Here is an 18,975-nt window from a genome sequence, read left to right as displayed (position 1 = left end):
CCCTTCCTCTTGCCCAGCAGGCCTGAACGACTGGGATGATGATGAGATCCTAGCGTCGGTGCTGGCAGTGTCCCAACAGGAATACCTAGACAGTATGAAGAAAAACAAAGTGCACAGAGACCCACCCCCAGACAAGAGTTGATGGAGACCCAGAGACTGGAGACCATCTCCCAACCCCCACACTCCTGCCCTCTGGTGCCACCCCACCTTCTTTGGCTTTCTTCCCTCTTGCCTTCTTCCTTCTTCCCTCTCTCCCCTACTTTCACTCCTCCCCACTTCCCTCTGGCTAGCCCACCCCTGCGCGCCCTCTCATCGCTGCCACCACCATCATCACCTGTCTCTTCGCCAGCCGACGTGCCCTGTTGCCCCCTGCACAGCACCATCCCTGCATTCCACAGGGGACTCGGGCAAGGGTGCTGAAGGTAGGCGAGAGGCACACAGAGACAAACCAACTGGCAGCCAGGCAGCCCCTGAGGAGAGACATTCAGACAGAGGAAAGTCTCCCTGTCCCCGATTCCTTCCAAGATCAGAAACTTGTCACCCCACCACAAATGATGCCGGGGAGGTGGGAGGAAGAAGTGGGAAAATCCCCTTCCCAGTACCCCAAGAATGTCTGAGCCTTCAATGTCGAACTTTTTCTTTATTAAAATGTACTTTTATCTTATAAAATCAACCAATCAAAAAGTGATGTAGACAACAGCACTGGCTCTATGAAAGTGGCATCTCTCTGGTTTCGGGGCAGGCAGGCCACGGGGCACGAAGATGTGATTGATGTCCCTGGCCTCCAGCTCTGTGGAGGTGGGCAGGGTCTAGTGTGAGCCAGGGTTGGGTGGGAGGGCAGGGGGGGCAGGTGTCAAGGGGGCTTTGGACAATGAGACTCTGACCTTGCTGCATTCCTTATGCTTCCACCACCACCACCAGTCTTTTTGGAATCTTGGGGTGGGGGGCACCTTTGAGGATCATGGCCGCCGCCCAGGATTTGAGTGTGGGGGGTGGGAGCAGCCTTGGCAGATGGGGCACCCATGCCCTGCAGGTGTCAGCAAGATCCGCCATCTGTAATGTCCTTGGCACAATAAAACCAAATGTCAGTTTCCCCTGAGCGCCTCTGTTCTGTGTGGGACAGGGGGTGGGTGAGCCTCTCATCAGAGGCGGTGATGGCCCAGACCTTGGCTTGACCTCTAAGGGCTGTATGCTCTCCATTGGGGTCTTTGTGGGGGCCCAGAGTTTGTTCGTATTTGATTCACTGGTTACTAAACCAGCTTTTGGACCTGTTACCACCAAGAAAGCTCTGTCTTTGCCCATCGCCCTTGCCTCAGTATTGGCACAGGATGTAGCCTGCCCACTCTATTTCCTGGGGTGTGATGGGAGCAGAGAACTGTGAGCTTAAAGGCAGGGACTGAACTTCCAACTTCTCTGCCTGCCTCTCGCCCCAATATGTTTGCTCTTTCCTTGTGATTGTTTGATTAGGAAATGCTTTGGTCAGCCACAACGGTTGCTTCATAGCAACATGAGTTTAGTGGAAGTGACCAGAGGGGACCCCCCCACACTTGGTTTTAGAAACCGAGGAATAGCTAAACCTTTTTTTGTTCATATTCCCCAGTTCTCTTGACACTTCTGTCCTTGCCCTTCCTAGACTAGGTAAAGCCAAGGCAGAGAAGGATGGCTGGCCCTCAGGTTTTGTCAGTTGTCTTTGATGTCCCTCAATAATGGGGCCCTTGTGGAAGGATGTGTGTCCAGTTCTGCAGGTGAGGGTGTGGCTGTCTGCAGGGTGTCTCTGTGGAATCCACTGGTTAAGCACATGTGTTGGAGAGTTGGTTTGAAACCTCGGCTTTTTCTAACTATGTGGCCTTGGTCAAATCACAGGCTCTCTGAGTTTCAAGTGTCCCATGTGTAGGACAGGGGTGATTAATGTCTACTACCTCATGCTCTCTCTGGTTGTGAGCATTGAGAGAGGAGTGTATATGGTCAACATAATGTATGACGGCGCAGTGCCTGCCACATTCTGAGAGCTCAAATGTTAGCAGGTATTATTTATTATCCTAATGTTGAAGTTTCTGCACCATTTGGCCCCTGCCTACTTCATCTTGCCGCTCTGTCCAGTTTTCCTTGGCCTCTGCCTGGAATTTGCCCTTCCTCTGTCCCAAGCCTCCAACCTTGTCTTTCAAGATGGGTAGAGGGTCTCCTGAGAAGTCCTGTGTGACCCCGTCCACATTCTCACCTCTATCTACAAATATGTCTTTATTCCTTTCCCAGTAACTGTACTATCAACTTCCTGGGCAAGGGCTATGATGCCTGACTTATCTGTGTATCTCTTAATATCTGCACCCCCTCTAGGGCCTTGCAGGCTTACAGTAGACCCCTAATAAATGTTGGATGAATAAGGGAGAGTACATGTGTGTATTTGCTTTATGGGTGTTTGTGTGTGTGTGTGTGTGAGACTGTGGTGAGTCCAAGTCTCTATGTGCATCTCACAGTGTCTTTCTCTAGTTGTGTGTGTGACAAGGGCTTGTTTCCAGGTGTGTCAGATGGTGACTGAGTGTGGGACTCTATCTCTGACAGTTTGTGTCTGTTTCTGAGACAAGTGCATGTCTGTGTGGGTCTGTCTGTGACAGTGCCTCTGTGGTTTCTTTCTGATAGAGTGGATGTCCGTTTGTATTCCTGTGACAGATTCTGGGTAGCTATTTCTGGACAGTTTCAGTGACAACACTACATGTCTGCTGGTGTGTGTGTGTGTGTGTGTCTGTGACTGGGTCAATCCATGTCTGTTTTTGTGACACTGCCTATCTGTGGCTCTATCACATAAGTGTATGTCTGCCTTTGGAGCAGTGCATGTGTGTCTTGAGCATCTGTGTGTCTTCCTGTGACAGACTCTGGGTCTCATTTCTGGGACAGTACAAGTCTTTCTGTGACACTGCATGTCTGATGGTGCCAGTATCTTTGTGACAAGTTCTGGCGGTATGTCTGACAGGACATTTCTGTGTCCTTGTCACATGGCAGTGTAGGTCTGTGTGAATCTATCTGGAGTGCCTTTCTGTAACAGTGCATCTCTGGTGTCATTCTGGGACATAATTTTCTGGCAGCATGCCTGCCTGACAGTAGATTTCAGCCTGTGTGTGACAGTACAGATGTACATGTGTGTCTAGGACAAGTTCATGTGAATGTGTCTGGCCGTATGTGTTTGTGTATTTCTCACATGGTGCTTCTGTGTGTGTGTCTTTGGAGTGCATGTCTGTCTGCTTGCAGCATGAGGCCTATTTTTCCCAAATTTGTGACTGAGGGTATTTTACCACCTCCCCGAGCCCTCGTAGCCCCTGTCTCTCTCATCCAGAAGCACACCCCAAGCCACCACCACTCTGGCTTGCTCCCACCCCCAAGAACCCCCCCCCCCGCCATTCCAGATTCTAGACCTGCTGACTGGGTTCATGGCTGGGTCTAGCCAGGTCTGTCTACGTTAAGGGTTCCACAAACACCCCACAGGCCGTGGCCTCCGGGCGTGGGAACTGTGCCTTGGACCAGCGCTTCCCCTGAGGTGCTTGTCAGGGAGGTTAGCCCTCCCTGACGGCTGAACAGGTTCTTCCAGGATCCCCGGCTTCAGTTTTCGGGCGGAGGCCGCCGGGCGCCTAGAGGGCTCTGGTCCTGGTTTGAGGAGCACCCTTCCGGAGACAGGGTCCTGGATAACCACAGGCCAGGATTCTTAGAACCCTTAGAAGGCCTGGCGTTATCTCCGCGCTAATCTCGAGGCAGCGGCGGCCAACCAACTTCCTGGGAAAGGAGGCGGTGCAGTTTTTTTTTAAGTTTATATATACACATACAGACACATATATAAAAACAACTCCGCGCAACAACCAAAACAAACGCGCTTGCTGCAAAAGGGATTCCCAAAACCAGTTTCCTCTTCGCACGCGCCCCCTCATTTGCATGCAGACCCCGCCCCCGCGGAAGATCCGGGCATGTATTTGCATAAGGGGGTACTTGAAACGTTGAGGGTGGCATGCATATAAGAGCTGGCTCCGATTGGCTGGGGTACAGCAGGTGCTGCGTCCGGATTGATCAAAGCCAAGTGGGCGGGGCCGTCGCCCGGGGCGACTCTCTCGGGAGGCTCGTGCCCTGTCTCAGTAGCGTCGGGGCTGGCGCGCGCGGCTAATCTTAACGTTGCGCTGTTTGCCGGCTCTTCTGGGCCACCAGTTTCCTTACCTTCCACCCTGGCGCCCCCCAGTCCTGGTTCCCCGGCCTCGCTGCCCCGGGCGTCCACGCCTTGCGGGCTCAGCGGGCTCAATCTGCGCAGCTCCTCCTCCATGTTGACTAAGCCTCTGCAGGGGCTCCCGGTGGCCCCCATGACCCCCACGCCGCCGCCAGGTGAGAGAGGCTCCCCTACCGCGCTACCAGGCCGGGCGGGCTGAAGTGGTTGAGGGCGGCGCGGGGGGAGGGGGAGAGGGTCGCGGCCGGCCTCAGCACGCCGCCACCCTGACTTCCTCGCCTCCGCCTGCGTAGGAGGCAAGGATCGGGAAGCGTTCGAGGCCGAGTACCGACTCGGCCCCCTCCTGGGTAAGGGGGGTTTTGGCACCGTCTTCGCAGGACATCGCGTCACAGACCGACTCCAGGTACCCACCACGAGGGTCTTGGGAGGGCCAGGTGTGTGTGTGGCGGCGGCGGGAGCCCTGGGGCTGGGATGCTAATTGAGCAGGGAATGAGCCTACAGTGTGCGAGTGGTAGGGTCATGAGGGCCGGGATCCGGGTTGCTGAGGGTGTCTGAGTGCGCGCGCGTGCGTGTGTGTGTGTGTGTGTGGCGGTCCAGGTGGGTATGTGGGGGAAGGGGGGGTTTCAGGGCAAGGATTCTGGAAGTCCAGGGAGTGAGACTGGGGAGTGGGGGGTCGTGAGGACTCTAGACCTTGCGATCCAGGAGAGGTGGTATATATGTGGGAAGGTGGGGACCTAGAGTTGAGATTTTTGGGATTTTGGAGGCAGGTGTCCAGGGTGGAGCCGTGAGGACCAGGACCCCCCCCTACAGGGTTGGGGTGTCCTGGGGCTGGATGGGAAGATCGAGGGCTTGGGGTGTTAGGAAATTCAGAACTCGTCACGTGGAGTGAGGGGTCCTGAAGCCTTGAGAAGGAAGAGCCCAGGGCCAAAGATGGTGGGAGAGATGTACTTGGTTTTGGAGACTTGGAGGGCAGGGGAGAAGCTCCAGCTCATTTGGGGTTGTGGTGTGGAGTGGTTGGTTGGGACCAGAAAGACTAGGGTGAGGGTCCAGACTGGGAGAGGTCTGAGGGTCATCTGCTGGTCCCCTCACCTCAGCCCGCTTCTTCAGGTGGCCATCAAAGTGATCCCCCGGAATCGCGTGCTGGGCTGGTCCCCCTGGGTGAGTATCCTTGGAGTCCTTTTTGACCTGGCGACGCCATCTCTGATGATGGATTTCGCCTTTCTATGGTTTGTATGACTCCTTGGGCCCTGTAACGGTGAGAAGAACACTCCTACCAGCCCATGTTTACTCCCCTGTGGTGATATCCACACCTCCATACAGTTCTGACTCACCCCAGTTCCCCTAGAGCCCTGGATTCTCCCCTCCCACCCTCCTTTCTCGCCTCCAAACATTGCCTCAGGGGCTGCCCGCAGGGCATGCTGGTGAGGAAAGAGGGGCAGAGGTCATTGGTTGCCATGGTGACGGTGGCTGCTTCTCTTCTGCCGTTAGAGCGCTAACGGACAACAGGGCGGGTCTGGGCAAGTTGTAGGGGCGGGAGCGCCCCCTGGCGGGCTCTGGGGAAACTGCGCCTGAGCAGGCTGTGGGTCCCAGAGGGAGAAGGTGCGCCTGCGCAGTAGCGGAATTTTCATCACCGTGAGAAAACCTGTCTGCGGCTGTGCAAGTCAGCGCACTGGCCGGCAGAGGGCCCCAGCTCAGGCAGGAAGGCTGCTTCTGGCAATCCGTGTGCCCGCGCAGGGCTTCGAGAGTGGGGCGGGTTTTGTGACCAGTAACATGTGTGCCTTTTATTGAGCACCGACTGTATGCCTCAGACTTTGCTTCATCATAAAAGCTTGCTGTGTTCCAAGTTCCACTAAGTACTTTCATTCAACACGGTTCTAGATGCTTGGTGACAGTGACAAAATATCACATAATGACACTATTGAGTTCTCACTTTGTGCCAGTTCCTTTGCAGTTAATCACTTTTAGCTATTTAACAACTGTATATTAGCACCTAGAACGTGCCAGGTACAATTCTAGGCACTTGGCAAAATACTACATTTATTGAGAGCTCTTTTTGTGCTAGTCCTTTTCTACTAATTGCTTTCACCTATTTAACAACTATGTATTGAGCTCTGCTCTGTTACCAAGCGTTGTTCTAGTGTTTGAGCTATGGCAGTGAACAAAGCAGACAAACCATCACACAATAATAGTATTTATTGAGTGCTAACTGTGTCAGATTCTATGCTATAAAGTGCTTTTATCTATTTAACAAACATTTATCAAGCAACACTGTGTGTAAGGTACTATTCTAGTCTCTTTACAGATGTCAGTGGACAAAACAGATAAATTACTACATAATAGTGTTTATCAGTTGCTTCTGTTGAAGGCCTTTTGTTAAGAACCACCTTCATTTATTCCTCAAACATTTCCTGAGGGAATTCCCTGGTGGTCCAGTGGTTGAGATTCGGCACTTTCGCTGCTGTGGCCCAGGTTCAGTCCCTGGTTGGGGAAATAGGATCCTGCAAGCGGCACAGCCAAAAAACAAAAAACAAAAAAAATGAACTGAGCTCCTATTACATGCCAGACGTGCAAAGGCTTTGGCTTTTTTTAAATTAATTTTTATTGGAATATAGTTGATTCACAATGTTGTGTTAGTTTCTGCTGTACAGCAAAGTGAATCAGTTATAAATATACATATATACACTTTTACTTTTTTTAGATTCTTTCCCAATATAGGTCATTACAGAGTATTGGGTAGAGTTCCATGTGCTATACAGTAGGTCCTTATTAGTTATCTATTTTATATATAGTAGTGTTAACATGTCAATCCCAATCTCCCAATTTATCCCTCCCCACCCCATAGCCTTAAGCTTGAATCACCTTCCCAATGGCTATGTGAGTTTAAGCCCTTAAGATGAGAGAACTGAGGCCCAGGGAAGGAAGTGGGTTGCTCAAGGCCACACAGTCAGGAGGCTGAGGAGCTATGATTTAAGTTCAGGCGAGAAGTCAGCCTCAAAGCTGCTAGCCTGACGTCTGTATTCTCTTTTCTCTCCCTGCTTCCCCCCCACCCCAGTCAGACTCAGTCACATGCCCACTGGAAGTGGCGCTGCTATGGAAGGTGGGTGCAGGTGGTGGACACCCTGGTGTGATCCGCCTGCTTGACTGGTTCGAGACACCAGAGGGCTTCATGCTGGTCCTTGAGCGGCCTCTGCCTGCCCAGGATCTCTTTGACTACATCACAGAGCAGGGCCCGTTGGGTGAAGGCCGAAGCCGCTGTCTCTTTGCCCAGGTAGTGGCAGCTGTTCGGCACTGCCATGCCCGTGGAGTTGTCCATCGTGACATCAAGGATGAGAACATCCTGATGGACCTCCGCCGGGGCTGTGCCAAACTCATTGATTTTGGTTCTGGCGCCCTGCTTCATGATGAACCCTACACTGACTTTGATGGTAAGGCTTCCCTAAATCTCTGTGGGGGGAGTTTTCACCTTTTATCTTTTTGGCCTCTTGACATTTGATCTCCAGTGCTGGGGTATCCTATAACCCTTGATCTATAGTACACCTTTATAAGGTTCTTGAATTTTAATATTAGGGGCTTTCAAGCCTTGCCCTCTAATAAGTCCATCTTCTGACAGTGCCCTGATCTTGTTCTGGGCTCTTATTCTGATGAGGGGATCCTGCTATTATCCTGAGTCTTCTTTTTCTGGTAAGGAGGTCCTACTGTACCTTTTAAGTGCTTTTATTCCATTGAGCTTCTATTCTGGTGAGGGGACCCTGCTCATACAGTGAATTCTCTTAATTCTAGTGAAGCAACCATACTTCCTGGGCGGGGTGGGATGGGAGAAGGGCATTATCAGAGAATGGTCTAACCTGTGGCTTGTGTGCAGGGACAAGGGTGTACAGCCCCCCAGAGTGGATCTCTCGTCACCAGTACCACGCACTCCCAGCCACTGTCTGGTCACTGGGTATCCTCCTCTATGACATGGTATGTGGGGACATTCCCTTTGAGAGAGACCAGGAGATTCTGGAGGCTGAGCTCCACTTCCCTGCCCACGTCTCCCCAGGTGAGGCCCCACCCGCCCTAGCCCACCAAACTTCATCCCTCCTAGGGATTGGTGCCCCCAACTCACTGCTAATCTCCTGTGTGCTTCTGATCTGCAGACTGTTGTGCCCTAATCCGCCGGTGCCTGGCCCCCAAACCCTCTGCCCGACCCACACTGGAGGAGATCCTGCTGGACCCCTGGATGCAGACACCAGCCGAGGATGCATCCCTCAACACTCCCAAAGGGAGTTCCACCCCTTTGGCCTGGTCCCTACTGCCCTAGTCCTGGCCAGGGCCCCCATTAGTTGGAATAGCCATCCCATGGCCACACCACAGGGATAGATGGACATCTGTTGATCTGGTTTTACAGGTCATTAAAAATCCAGTGTTACTAGGGTCAGAGATTGGGGATCAGGGGTCAGAAGACATAAGCCAAGTTTACCTAGTCCCCATCCCAATCCTGCTAAGGAGCCTTCCTCCCAGAACGTACGCTCTCTTATTCTGGAGGGGGTCCTTCTTTGCTTCTTGTTTTGCTAAGGGTGTTTATTTGGTTGAAATTACTTACATTCTGAGCCTGCAGGGCTCTTATTCTGATGAGCAGTAACCCCTACACTGGCACCTCCTGCTACCACCACACAAACTTAGTTTAAATGCTCTGACTTGGGCAAGGGTGCTTTCCTTCCAAATACCCCAGCGGCTCTTATTTTAGCAAAGGGATCCTTTCCCCTAGCCTAGGGTCCCATATTCAGTCAAGCTGCTTGCCTACCTCAGCCCAGGGTTCTTTATTCTGGGGGAGGTAAGCCCTATTGTTGTCCCAGGGCTTTTGTGTGTGTGTGTGAGGGGACCCTACTCTGTTATCCCAAGTGCTCTTATTCTGGTGAGGAGAAACCCCACTTTCATGATTTGGGAGGGGATGGGAGATGGACACTACTAGAGTCCACTAGAATGGGGGGGATGGTTTTTGGGGGGATGGGGTGGGGGAAATAAGTCTTGTTGTTTGTTCTCCTAGAGCCCCACCCTCCACCTTTTTTGGATTCTTGCTGCCTCCTTCTGAGCCAGGGTTGTCCAGTTGCTGAAATGTAAATACTTATGTATTGGGGAAGGAGAGCTCCAACTGTATCTTCCTCTTCCTTCTCCCCCGCCTGGATTATTTAAAAAGCCATGTGTGGAAACCCACTATTTAATAAACGTAATAGAATCAGAAGCGACTGGCCATTTGTAGATGTGGTGAGGCATTCGTGGAGCATCTACTGAATGCTGAGCCAAGAGGGAGATGGATTGGACCTCTCTGTCCACGGGAAGCCTCAGTCTTGTGGTGCCATCCTGAAGATCTTTTATGGGTTCATTTAAGGTGAAAGAAAAACTTGATTTTCCCCTCAGCTCTTATGTAGCACCCCGTATGTGCAGAAAGGCTGCTTTGGAGATACCGTAGACATTGAAGATGTCTGGGACACACTCCCAAATCAAAGATGGCCAGCTCAGAGGCAGAAAAAACTCCTTTCCCCCAACCCCAGGGGAGGAAATACCTTCCCCATGGGAGAAGAAAAGCCCTTTCTGGGGCTTGGTGAGGGCAGGGTGGGGGTTGAGCGTTGACAGGAATCTTCCTAGCCCTTCCTTGTTTTCTAATAACGTCCAAGGTGGAGTCACCTGTTTCGCCCCTACCTTTTCACCTCTTCCTTGTCTTCTTACCTGTTCATCCCGCTCACTTCAACTTCCTCAACTCTTGACTTACCTGCCCTGCCCTAGTCTATCATAGTTTCACTTGTCCCGACCTCAGCTGTACCTTCTCTTGCCCTGCTTTCAACAGCTAACCTAGGGAATTTCCTGGCGGTCCAGTGGTTAGGACTAGGCGGTTTCACTGCGGTGGCCCGGGTTCAGTCCCTGGTCGGGGAGCCAAGATCATGCAAGCCAGGCAGCGTGGCAAAAAACAAAAACAAAAAACTAACCTGTAAACCTCTCACCTGCTGGCTTACCTACCCCCTTCTCACTTTTCCATTCATTTTTTTTTAAACTAGCCAAGGTATTTTTTTAAAATTTATTTTTATTTATTTATTTTTGGCTGTGTTGGGTCTTCGCCTCTGTGCGAGGGCTCTCTCCAGCCGCGGCAAGCGGGGGCCACTCTTCATCGCGGTGCGCGGGCCTCTCACTATCGTGGCCTCTCCCGCTGCGGAGCACAGGCTCCAGACGCGCAGGCTCAGTAGTTGTGGCTCACGGGCCCAGTTGCTCCGCGGCATGTGGGATCCTCCCAGACCAGGGCTCGAACCCGCGTCCCCCGCACCAGCAGGCGGACTCTCAACCACTGCGCCACCAGGGAAGCCCCATCACTTTTCCATTCTTAATGGTGACTCACTTGTCCTCCCTTCTCAGTCTAAACTCTCCTGTGCCATTTCATTAGTATATCCTCAACTGCCCTGCCTTTATCTGCTCGCTTACCTGCCTGACCCTCACCTGCCCTGCTCCCTCAAAGTCTCACTTCCCTCCCAGATGCCCGCTGTCTCTCCAGGGGGCGGGGGTTGGCCTCGCCGACAGAAGGGAAAAGAACTTCAGTCCAACCCGGAAGGACCCAGGAGTTTTGATGCAGAAAGGGCGGTGCCATCAGAAGGTGGCAATTAGGAGACGGACAGCGGAACCAAAGAGACGAGGAGACAGGATGGGCGGGCGATATGGAAAGCGAGATCAAAGGGCGGGTTTAGTAACGGGAGTGGGCTAAAGAGGCTCTGTGAAGACGGCGGGAGACTGAGCCGGCTGCGTGCCCGGTCTCCGGATCCTGACGGAATCTGGAAATCCTGAGGCCGCTCTTAAAGTAGCGTTCAGGAGCGAACGAGGAGAGCCACTGCTCTGAGCAGCTTCTCGCTCGCCCCATCCCCACCCCCCGGGGTCCCGGAAGCGGAAGTAACGGACACGGAAGTGGCCTACTGTTGCCGAGGGGACGGGCCAGGCAGATGCCAACATGGCAGCGGTGGGGTCCGGCGGTTCCCCCGCGTCGGCCGGGCCAGGGGCGGTCTCCGCAGGGGCGTTGGAGCCTGGGACCGCGACTGCGGGTGAGACAGGCTGTGGCTGAGCAGTCGGCGGCGGGCCGGGGGGCGGGATCGCTGGGGGGTCAGAAAGGTTCCTCACTGAGGCGAGAGGGAGCATCCCGTACGGACCAACCTATGTGTGGCAGTGGCGGGTGGGAGGAGGACGTGTGTTTTGGGGGCGGGGAAGAGACCATTCTGAGGGTGATGGGGAGGTCCCTTCTGCAAATGGGGAGTAGAGACCATTCTGAGTTGGAGGCGGGTATTTCCTTTTGGGGAGGCTAAGACCACTAAGACCATTCTGAGTGTGCGTGGGGGTCCGTCCTTATACAAGGGAGAGACCATTCTGAGAGCGGGAGAGTTCTTCCTTATAGAAGGGAGGGGCTGTTCTGAGGGTAGTGGTTTCTTCCTTGTAAAGGGACAGGGGTATTGTGAGTTAGGGTGGGGCGGGTTCTTCCTTATGTGACTTAGAATATTTTGAGGATAGGGATGTCCATTATATGGGGAGAAGACCGTTCTGGGGGCCCCTTCCTGATGGAGATAGTTCATTGTATGTTGCAGTGGGAGGGGCCTTCCTTATATGGCGGAGAAAGGACGTTCTGAGGGCGCCAGGCCATTCCTTATAACGGGGAGAGTTCATTGTGAGTGTGAGCAGGACAAGGGATAATTCCTTGGCTGGAGGTGGGGGTATGCGGTGGTGGGAGGATGATTGGTGTATAGGGAAATATTTCCTTATATCGTTAAGGGACCCAGACCATTCTTAGTGGAGTAACCATTTACTACATGGGGTTCAATCCTTTGGACAGTGAGGGAATCATTTCTTATATTTGTTAGACCATTCTGGGGTTAGGGAGGAATCAGTCATCATAGGCGGGAGGGGTTGGAGAGACCATTCTGAGTGTAAGGGAATGGAATAATTTAGATGAGAGAAAGTTCCTTAGGGGATGGACATGCCTTATACAGTGGTCTCATTCCTTGTATTAGGGTATCATTTTTCACATGAGACAACCCTTCACTAAATAGAACCATCATTTCATATAAATCTTTGGTTGTTCATCCATAAAATGGGAACACTGATAGTTCCTTCAGAGGTCAGAGCCATGTAGGGGTCTGTTGAGGTGATCCATATAAATCCCTTATCCCAGTGATAGGCACACAGTAAGCACTCAATAAATGTCGAGGATGCAGTTGGTATTCTGTCCAGGGCAGGGTTGCTTCTCACTCAGGGGAGGGAGAGAGAGGGCTGAGGTGGGTGTCCAGGACCTGCCCCACCCATTTCCTGACACCTCAGCAAGGATTCCAGGTATGGGCTGGACAGGGAGAGGCCCACTTCTCCCTTTCTGGCTCTTCCTGCCTGTGGCTGAGGCAGTGGAAGCTGGCAGGGATCAGACTCACGTTGGGTCAGGATAGGCAGGCAGAAGGAGGAAGTAGCGGTGGCTAGGAGGATCCTGGTCGAGAAGGGAGAGGGGAGGGTGGTAGTGTGGTTATGCCACAGCAGCTTTTGACCCCTTCTTCCCCCTTACTCCTTCCATTCCCCACAGCTCACCGGCGCCTCAAATACATATCCCTAGCTGTGCTGGTGGTCCAGAATGCCTCCCTCATCCTCAGCATCCGCTATGCCCGCACATTGCCTGGGGACCGCTTCTTTGCCACCACTGCTGTGGTCATGGCTGAAGTGCTCAAAGGTCTCACTTGCCTGCTGCTGCTCTTCGCACAGAAGAGGGGTATGAGCCAGGGAGGGGGGCTGCAGGGAGGGGGGCTGCATTGGAGTCGGTGGGTGGCAGTGTGTGTATGTGAGCGTGTGTGTGTGTGTGTCTGTGTGTCTGTGTACATACCCACACCCACGTGGAGGGTTTGGTTGGTTGTCTATGAAAATGCCTGGGGACTGTGTAAGTGCGGCTTGGCCGCCTTGTACCTCCAGCTATGAGTAGCTGCATCCACATGTTTATACCCCTAACTCCCCAGGAGCTGGCCAGTAAACACTGAAGGAGTGAGACAGTCTGTGCCCATAAGGTAGCAGGTGACCCTTACATGATGATTTATTGATTTCTCTCTAACTTTTCATTATGGAGAATTTCAAACACAAAATCAGAGAAAATAATAAAATGGTAAAATATCCATGTCCCATCACCGAGATTCAACAATGATCAACTCATGGCCACTCTGCCATTAAACAGCATCAGTGATTATCCACTCACTACCAATCTATGCGTCTGTTTACCTACTCCTGCACCTTGTTATATTGAAGTATGTCCCACATGGAGTATGATTTTGAAGTAAATTACCTCTTATTATCTTGAGTAAATATTTCGGTACATTTAAAATAATGACTTCAATCAGTCATGACTGCTAGAAATCATACATCAAAAAATTAACAATAATTTTTTAAGTTAATAAAATAATCAAATATCCAGTCAGTGTTCAAATTCGTAATGATTTCTCAAATGTCATAAAAGTTTTAAAAATTCTGTTTGAATCAGGTTTATATAAAGTCAGTGCTTTGTAATTGGTTGGTGTCTTCTAGGTCGGCTAGCCTCTAGGTTCCCCTCCAACTGTTTTTTTTTTTTCTCTCTGCAGTTAATTTCTCGAAGACATAAGGTTGTTTGTCTTGTAGACTTTGGGTAGCCTGGATTTTACTGAGTGCCTCCCAGTGGTCTCATTTAACATGTTCTTCTGTCCTCTATATTTCCTATAAGTTGAATTTATTTACTAATTTAAACACCTCCCCCAAAGGCCTTCTTCTTTAAAATGTTGCCCAGTCATTTCTCTATAAAGGCCTCGCATGCGGCTCTGCCCTAGGTATTTACAGTGAAGAAAACATTCTCACCCACTCATTAGCTCCAGGGCTCTGGGAGGCAGCAGTTTAGGAACTCATCTGCTCTGTTCTAGATTGATTCTGAGACGGTTCGAGTGAACACTGTGTGGCAGGCCGTGTTCTGGCTGTGGAGGTGGACATGTTAGCGATGCAGACGTGCATCTTGCCCTCAGGGGGCTGATATTTTAGATGGGGAGAAACAAATAGCTACAGGTTAATCACAGCTTTCATCTCTTATCTACAATTTCAGCAACCCCCCCGTTTTATTTTTTTAGTTTTCTCATTTGTTGTGAATGTGTCCACGAGTCACTGCAGAAATATGAATGTGCTTGATTACGGTGTGCAGCCCCATATACGTGATGTGTGTTATGTGAAATATATAGCATATATGCCGTGTTACCTTTCTAACACCTGGACATTTTTGAACACCCAAACCCCTGGGTCCAGGGAATTTGGGTAAAGGGTTAGAGATTGATAATTACTTCTGGGATTAATGCCATGAAGGGCAAGGGCAGGGTTTTGTGAATGAGCATCAGCAGGAGTTCCTGCAGTAACCTTGTGCAGTGGTTGTGGGGTTTTCCCTGAGGAGGGACACTCAGATGAGTCTTAAAAGATGAACTGCAAAAAAGTGGGGTGAGATTTGCAAAGGTCTTATTATATAGGAAAGTATTCTCATGTATTGATTGGAGCAGGTCCCAGCCAGACTTTCTGCTTTAGAGTCAAGCCTGCATTCTTCCATGTGACAGGGGCAAATGCTTGGTGTGTGTGGGGCTGACAGAAGGAGGCGGCCAAGTGGAAGATGGCCCCTGCCCTCAGGCAGCTCTCAGGCTAGGAAGGAACTAGGATAAGTCTAAAAGTTGAGTCTAAGGGACTTCCCTGGCAGTCCAGTAGTTAAGACTTCGCCTTCCAATGCAGGGGGTGTGGGTTCGTTCGATCCCTGGTCAGGGAGCTAAGATCCCACATGCCTCGCGGCCAAAACACCAAAACGTAAAACAGAAGCAATATTGTAACAAATTCAATAAAGACTTTAAAAATGGTCCACATCAAAAAAATCTTTAAAAAAAAATAAAATAAAAAAATAAAAGCTGAGTCTAAAACTTTCCCTCTGCTTGGTAAACAGCCTTCCACCCACACTCCTAGAGCTTCTACTTCACAAGCTCCTAGTTAGTGCTGATTATTTCATTGCACAAACTGTACTGAGTGCTTGCCCTGGGGCTTTGTGCCAGAGAGGTGGGCTCTAAGATGAGTGAAATGTGGTCTGTGATTCTCAGACTGAGTATCCGAAAGGCTTGCTGGAGACATGGTTGTACAGTAGAGAAACCGAGAGCGCAGACCTCATTCTAGCCCTCAGGGAGTCGAAGTGTGGTGGGGAGACACAGGACCAGGCGCAGTCCTGTCCTTTAGAGGATCCCCATCTTTGGAAGTCAGTGCTAAACAGGGATCTCCTCCCTCCACCTAGGTAACGTGAAGCACCTGGTTCTTTTCCTCCACGAGGCTGTCCTGGTGCAGTATGTGGACACACTCAAGCTCGCAGTGCCCTCTCTCATCTACACCTTGCAGAATAACCTCCAGTATGTTGCCATCTCCAACCTGCCAGCTGCCACTTTCCAGGTGAGCCCCAAGCCCAGGAACTGGCTGGGGTGGGGGATATAGGATGTTGGGGAGGGAGGGCTGCAGAGAGCAGGGGCTGTGTTTCCTCCAGAATGTCCTTGGATCTTCCTCAACCTCGGCTTCCTCATCTGTGAGAACTGGGAATGGAAATGGTAATAGTAGCTACTCACTGAGATTATTAAAAGAAGTAATATCTGGGAAGAGCCCTTGGTTGGTGATGGATAAGCTTTAGGCTATTTACAGGCAACCTTTAAGATGGTTAAAGAGCCTGGATTCTGGGGCCAGGCTGCCTGGGTTCAAATCCCAGCTCTGCTACTTTCCAGCTGTGTGATATTGGGCAAGTCACGTAACCTCTCCATCTCATCTTTAAATTGGACATTACAATAACACACTTCATATGTGAGGATTAAATGAATGCATGTGAAGTGCTTAGACCCACACCTAGCACACAGTAAGCTCTATGTAAATGTTTACTGACGTCATTTCATGGCTGATTCATTTGTATCAACACATCCTTATCAAGACCTCCCTCATCAGGATGTTTACCATTCATTCATTACCTGCTGTGTGAGGTGCTTCACATACATCAGTTGTATTTACAGATGGTATGTCAGGGCTCAGACAGGGCAAGTGCTTTGTCCCTCATCACACAGCTAGGACATGGGGTTGGGATGTGGACTTGGGTGTGGCCCAGGACATCCTTGCACAGCCATCCTCCTGTGTACTTTCTGGGAGGCACCTCAGAGCTATTTAGCCGCATCTCAGTCAGCGGCCAGTGGCTGGATATTTTTGCTGTTTTTATGGTTATCTACCCCACCCTGTCCCTCCATTGTGCCTGGGGGCCCACAGTGGGTGCCGTCCCCCACATGTACATGTTGGGGGTCGGGAGCAGCCCTCAGTGTCTTCCACATACCACTCGCAGGTGACGTACCAGCTGAAGATCCTGACCACGGCACTGTTCTCCGTGCTTATGCTGAACCGCAGCCTTTCCCGGCTGCAGTGGGCCTCCCTGCTGCTCCTCTTCACCGGAGTCGCCATTGTCCAGGCACAGCAAGCCGGCGGTGGGGGCCCGCGGCCACTGGATCAGAACCCTGGGGCGGGCCTAGCAGCTGTCGTGGCGTCCTGTCTGTCCTCGGGCTTTGCAGGTGTCTACTTCGAGAAGATCCTCAAGGGCAGCTCAGGCTCCGTGTGGCTGCGCAACCTGCAGCTGGGCCTCTTCGGCACAGCCCTGGGCCTGGTGGGGCTCTGGTGGGCCGAGGGCACTGCTGTAGCCCACCGCGGCTTCTTTTTCGGGTACACGCCTGCTGTCTGGGGCGTGGTGCTCAACCAGGCCTTCGGCGGGCTACTGGTGGCTGTTGTCGTCAAGTATGCCGACAATATCCTCAAGGGCTTTGCCACCTCCTTGTCCATTGTGCTGTCCACTGTTGCCTCCATCCGCCTCTTTGGCTTCCACGTGGACCCTTTGTTTGCCCTTGGCGCAGGGCTGGTCATCGGTGCCGTCTACCTCTACAGCCTGCCCCGAGGTGCAGCCAAAGCCATAGCTTCCGCCTCTGCCTCCACCTCTGGGCCCTGCACTCGTCAACAGCCTCCAGGGCAGCCGCCACCATCGCAGCTGTCTTCCCACCGTGGAGACGTCAGCACGGAGCCCTTTCTGCCAAAGTCAGTGCTGGTGAAGTGAGGGCTGGCGGTGGCGGTGGGGGGAGACAGGGAGGGACACTGGTTGGAGGGTGTTGGGCATCTGCAGGACCCAAGTTGCCACTGGGGCCTGGCTCCCCTGGGGTTGGGTCTTTTCTTCCAGGTTGTCGAGACTTCCGGAAGCTTGTGGGACTAGGGCAGGGCATCACGTGAACCCTTCCTTGTAGCCAGGGGTTTTTAGGGCTGCCTCCTCTGTCTCAGTCTAACCCCTTCGGGGACCAGGTTGGGGGTGTTGTCATTCAAGGCTTTTTTTGTCTGCCTCCCTCAGCCAGAGGCGTCCTGTCTCTCATGCCTGGGAGAGTCCCTCCCAGCAATCCCTCCACCTTTGTAGGGACAAATTGGACAAAAATCCTACAGCTCTTTAGTAATGACTGATGCCTACGTGTGGGTTTCCGATTCTGATAGCTTGAGGCCTTCTCTCCTCCCTGACAACCACACTGGATCGTATTAGTAGCTCTTTTTGTGGCCTTGGGGCAGCTTCCCTAACACAGGGACTTGAAAATGGGCCTCTTGTGAGCACCCAGGGAGAGAGGAAGGGGGGCGACAGCTGAGATTTTTGCATCAGCCCATTCAGGGGGAGGGTGCAGTAGGGGCCATTTGTTTGTGATTTGGGGGTTTGTGGTGTAATCAGATGAATGATCCAGGGTGTGGGAAAAATGGAGAAGGGAGGTCCTTGAAGTGGCCTAATCTCATGGAATCTAAGACACCGTCAGTTGCTGGATGCAGGGTTATTTTCTAAGATATCCTGAGAGGAAAAATAAAGCTGCCAGCCACACTCGTGATACCCAACTGGCTGTACGAGGCACCCTTACTTCATGGGGAGGGGTGTCTTTAAATTGCTGAAATGTGGAACCTGCCCCCTGCACTCCCCAAAGACCCCTTAACTGTCTCCCACCAGGGTGTGTGTGTGTGTGTGTGTGTGTGTGTGTGTGTGTGTGTGTGTGTGTGTGTGTGTGTGTGTGTGTGTGTGTGTGATGCCTGGGCTGTCTTTGCTATATGTACATAGGGCCGTTGGATCTTTATTTTTGATTAATTTGTTCTGATTTTTTGGTTTGTTTTTAAGGAACTGTAATGAACAAATGTCAGGATACCCAATGCCAAATAAAGATATTGTATTTATTTAGTCCACGTGTAGCTTTCTGACCCAGGGGACCCGCTCTCTCCACGTGGGCTCTGTTACTAACCCTGGGGACTACCAGCCTCACTAGTCATCCTCGCTTGCTCAGGACGTCCACCTGCCAGCCCACCCCAGCTTTCTGTGTTTTTCTTTCCTCCCCGTTCCCACCACAGGTTGCTCACCAAGGTGAAGGGTTCCTAGCCGCTGGGATTGAAGACGCTGGCCTGGCCTCGCTCTCCCTTCTTGCCCTGGTCCAGCCAGGACCAAATGCTCTGATCAGTATTTGGGGGGGGGTAGACACCGAACCCCCTGTCCCCACACCCCCTCTCCCACACAGGGCTGACATGACTAAACTCTGGCCCAGACAGGACCCAACCACCTCAGCCTCCAGCCCCTGCCACCCCCATGTCCCTACTACCCCTACAGTATTATTTCTTAGGTGAGTTTTTGTAAATAAAACGTGTTTTGCATCTTGCTGGCTTGGGTTGGGAAGTCTCAAAAGTGTGAG

General features: G+C 51.8%; 3 protein-coding genes across 9 annotated transcripts in view; all 3 read left to right on the top strand.

The window, feature by feature from the left end:
- Window positions 1-2,385, top strand: part of OTUD5 (OTU deubiquitinase 5) — a 28,859-nt gene extending 26,474 nt beyond the window's left edge. For 2 of the 3 annotated variants that reach the window (XM_082376319.1, XM_082376317.1), the window contains exon 9: window positions 18-2,385. In XM_082376319.1, the coding sequence (XP_082232445.1) occupies window positions 18-142 (125 nt within the window). In that variant the 3' untranslated portion in view covers window positions 143-2,385. The remainder of the gene's footprint in view (window positions 1-17) is intronic. The other variant, XM_082376318.1, reaches the window with a different exon arrangement.
- A 1,774-nt stretch (window positions 2,386-4,159) lies between these two features.
- Window positions 4,160-9,423, top strand: PIM2 (Pim-2 proto-oncogene, serine/threonine kinase). The gene is made up of 6 exons (XM_082376349.1): window positions 4,160-4,356; window positions 4,492-4,601; window positions 5,306-5,356; window positions 7,251-7,623; window positions 8,061-8,237; window positions 8,335-9,423. The coding sequence occupies exons 1-6, from the start codon at window positions 4,296-4,298 to the stop codon at window positions 8,496-8,498; spliced, it is 936 nt and encodes a 311-aa protein (XP_082232475.1). The 5' UTR covers window positions 4,160-4,295; the 3' UTR covers window positions 8,499-9,423.
- Window positions 9,424-9,523: 100 nt separating this feature from the next.
- Window positions 9,524-18,942, top strand: SLC35A2 (solute carrier family 35 member A2). 5 transcript variants are annotated; one of them, XM_082376347.1, is made up of 5 exons: window positions 9,524-11,256; window positions 12,771-12,953; window positions 15,504-15,655; window positions 17,168-17,314; window positions 18,641-18,942. In XM_082376347.1, exons 1-5 carry the CDS (start codon window positions 11,166-11,168, stop codon window positions 18,908-18,910), a joined length of 843 nt encoding a protein of 280 aa, XP_082232473.1. In that variant the 5' UTR covers window positions 9,524-11,165; the 3' UTR covers window positions 18,911-18,942. The 5 variants fall into 5 exon arrangements, with proteins under 5 accessions (XP_082232473.1, XP_082232470.1, XP_082232469.1 ...); XM_082376344.1 differs by having other exon boundaries at window positions 16,578-17,314; XM_082376343.1 differs by lacking the exon at window positions 18,641-18,942 and adding an exon at window positions 18,414-18,489 and having other exon boundaries at window positions 16,578-17,314.
- The last annotated feature ends 33 nt before the right edge of the window (window positions 18,943-18,975 follow it).

The sequence above is a fragment of the Balaenoptera borealis genome, assembly GCF_965194805.1.
Source record: "Balaenoptera borealis genome assembly, chromosome: X".
Classification (NCBI taxonomy): domain Eukaryota; kingdom Metazoa; phylum Chordata; class Mammalia; order Artiodactyla; family Balaenopteridae; genus Balaenoptera; species Balaenoptera borealis.
The sequence above is the reverse complement of the archived record's forward strand: the minus strand, read 5'-3'. Positions and strand labels throughout refer to the sequence as shown.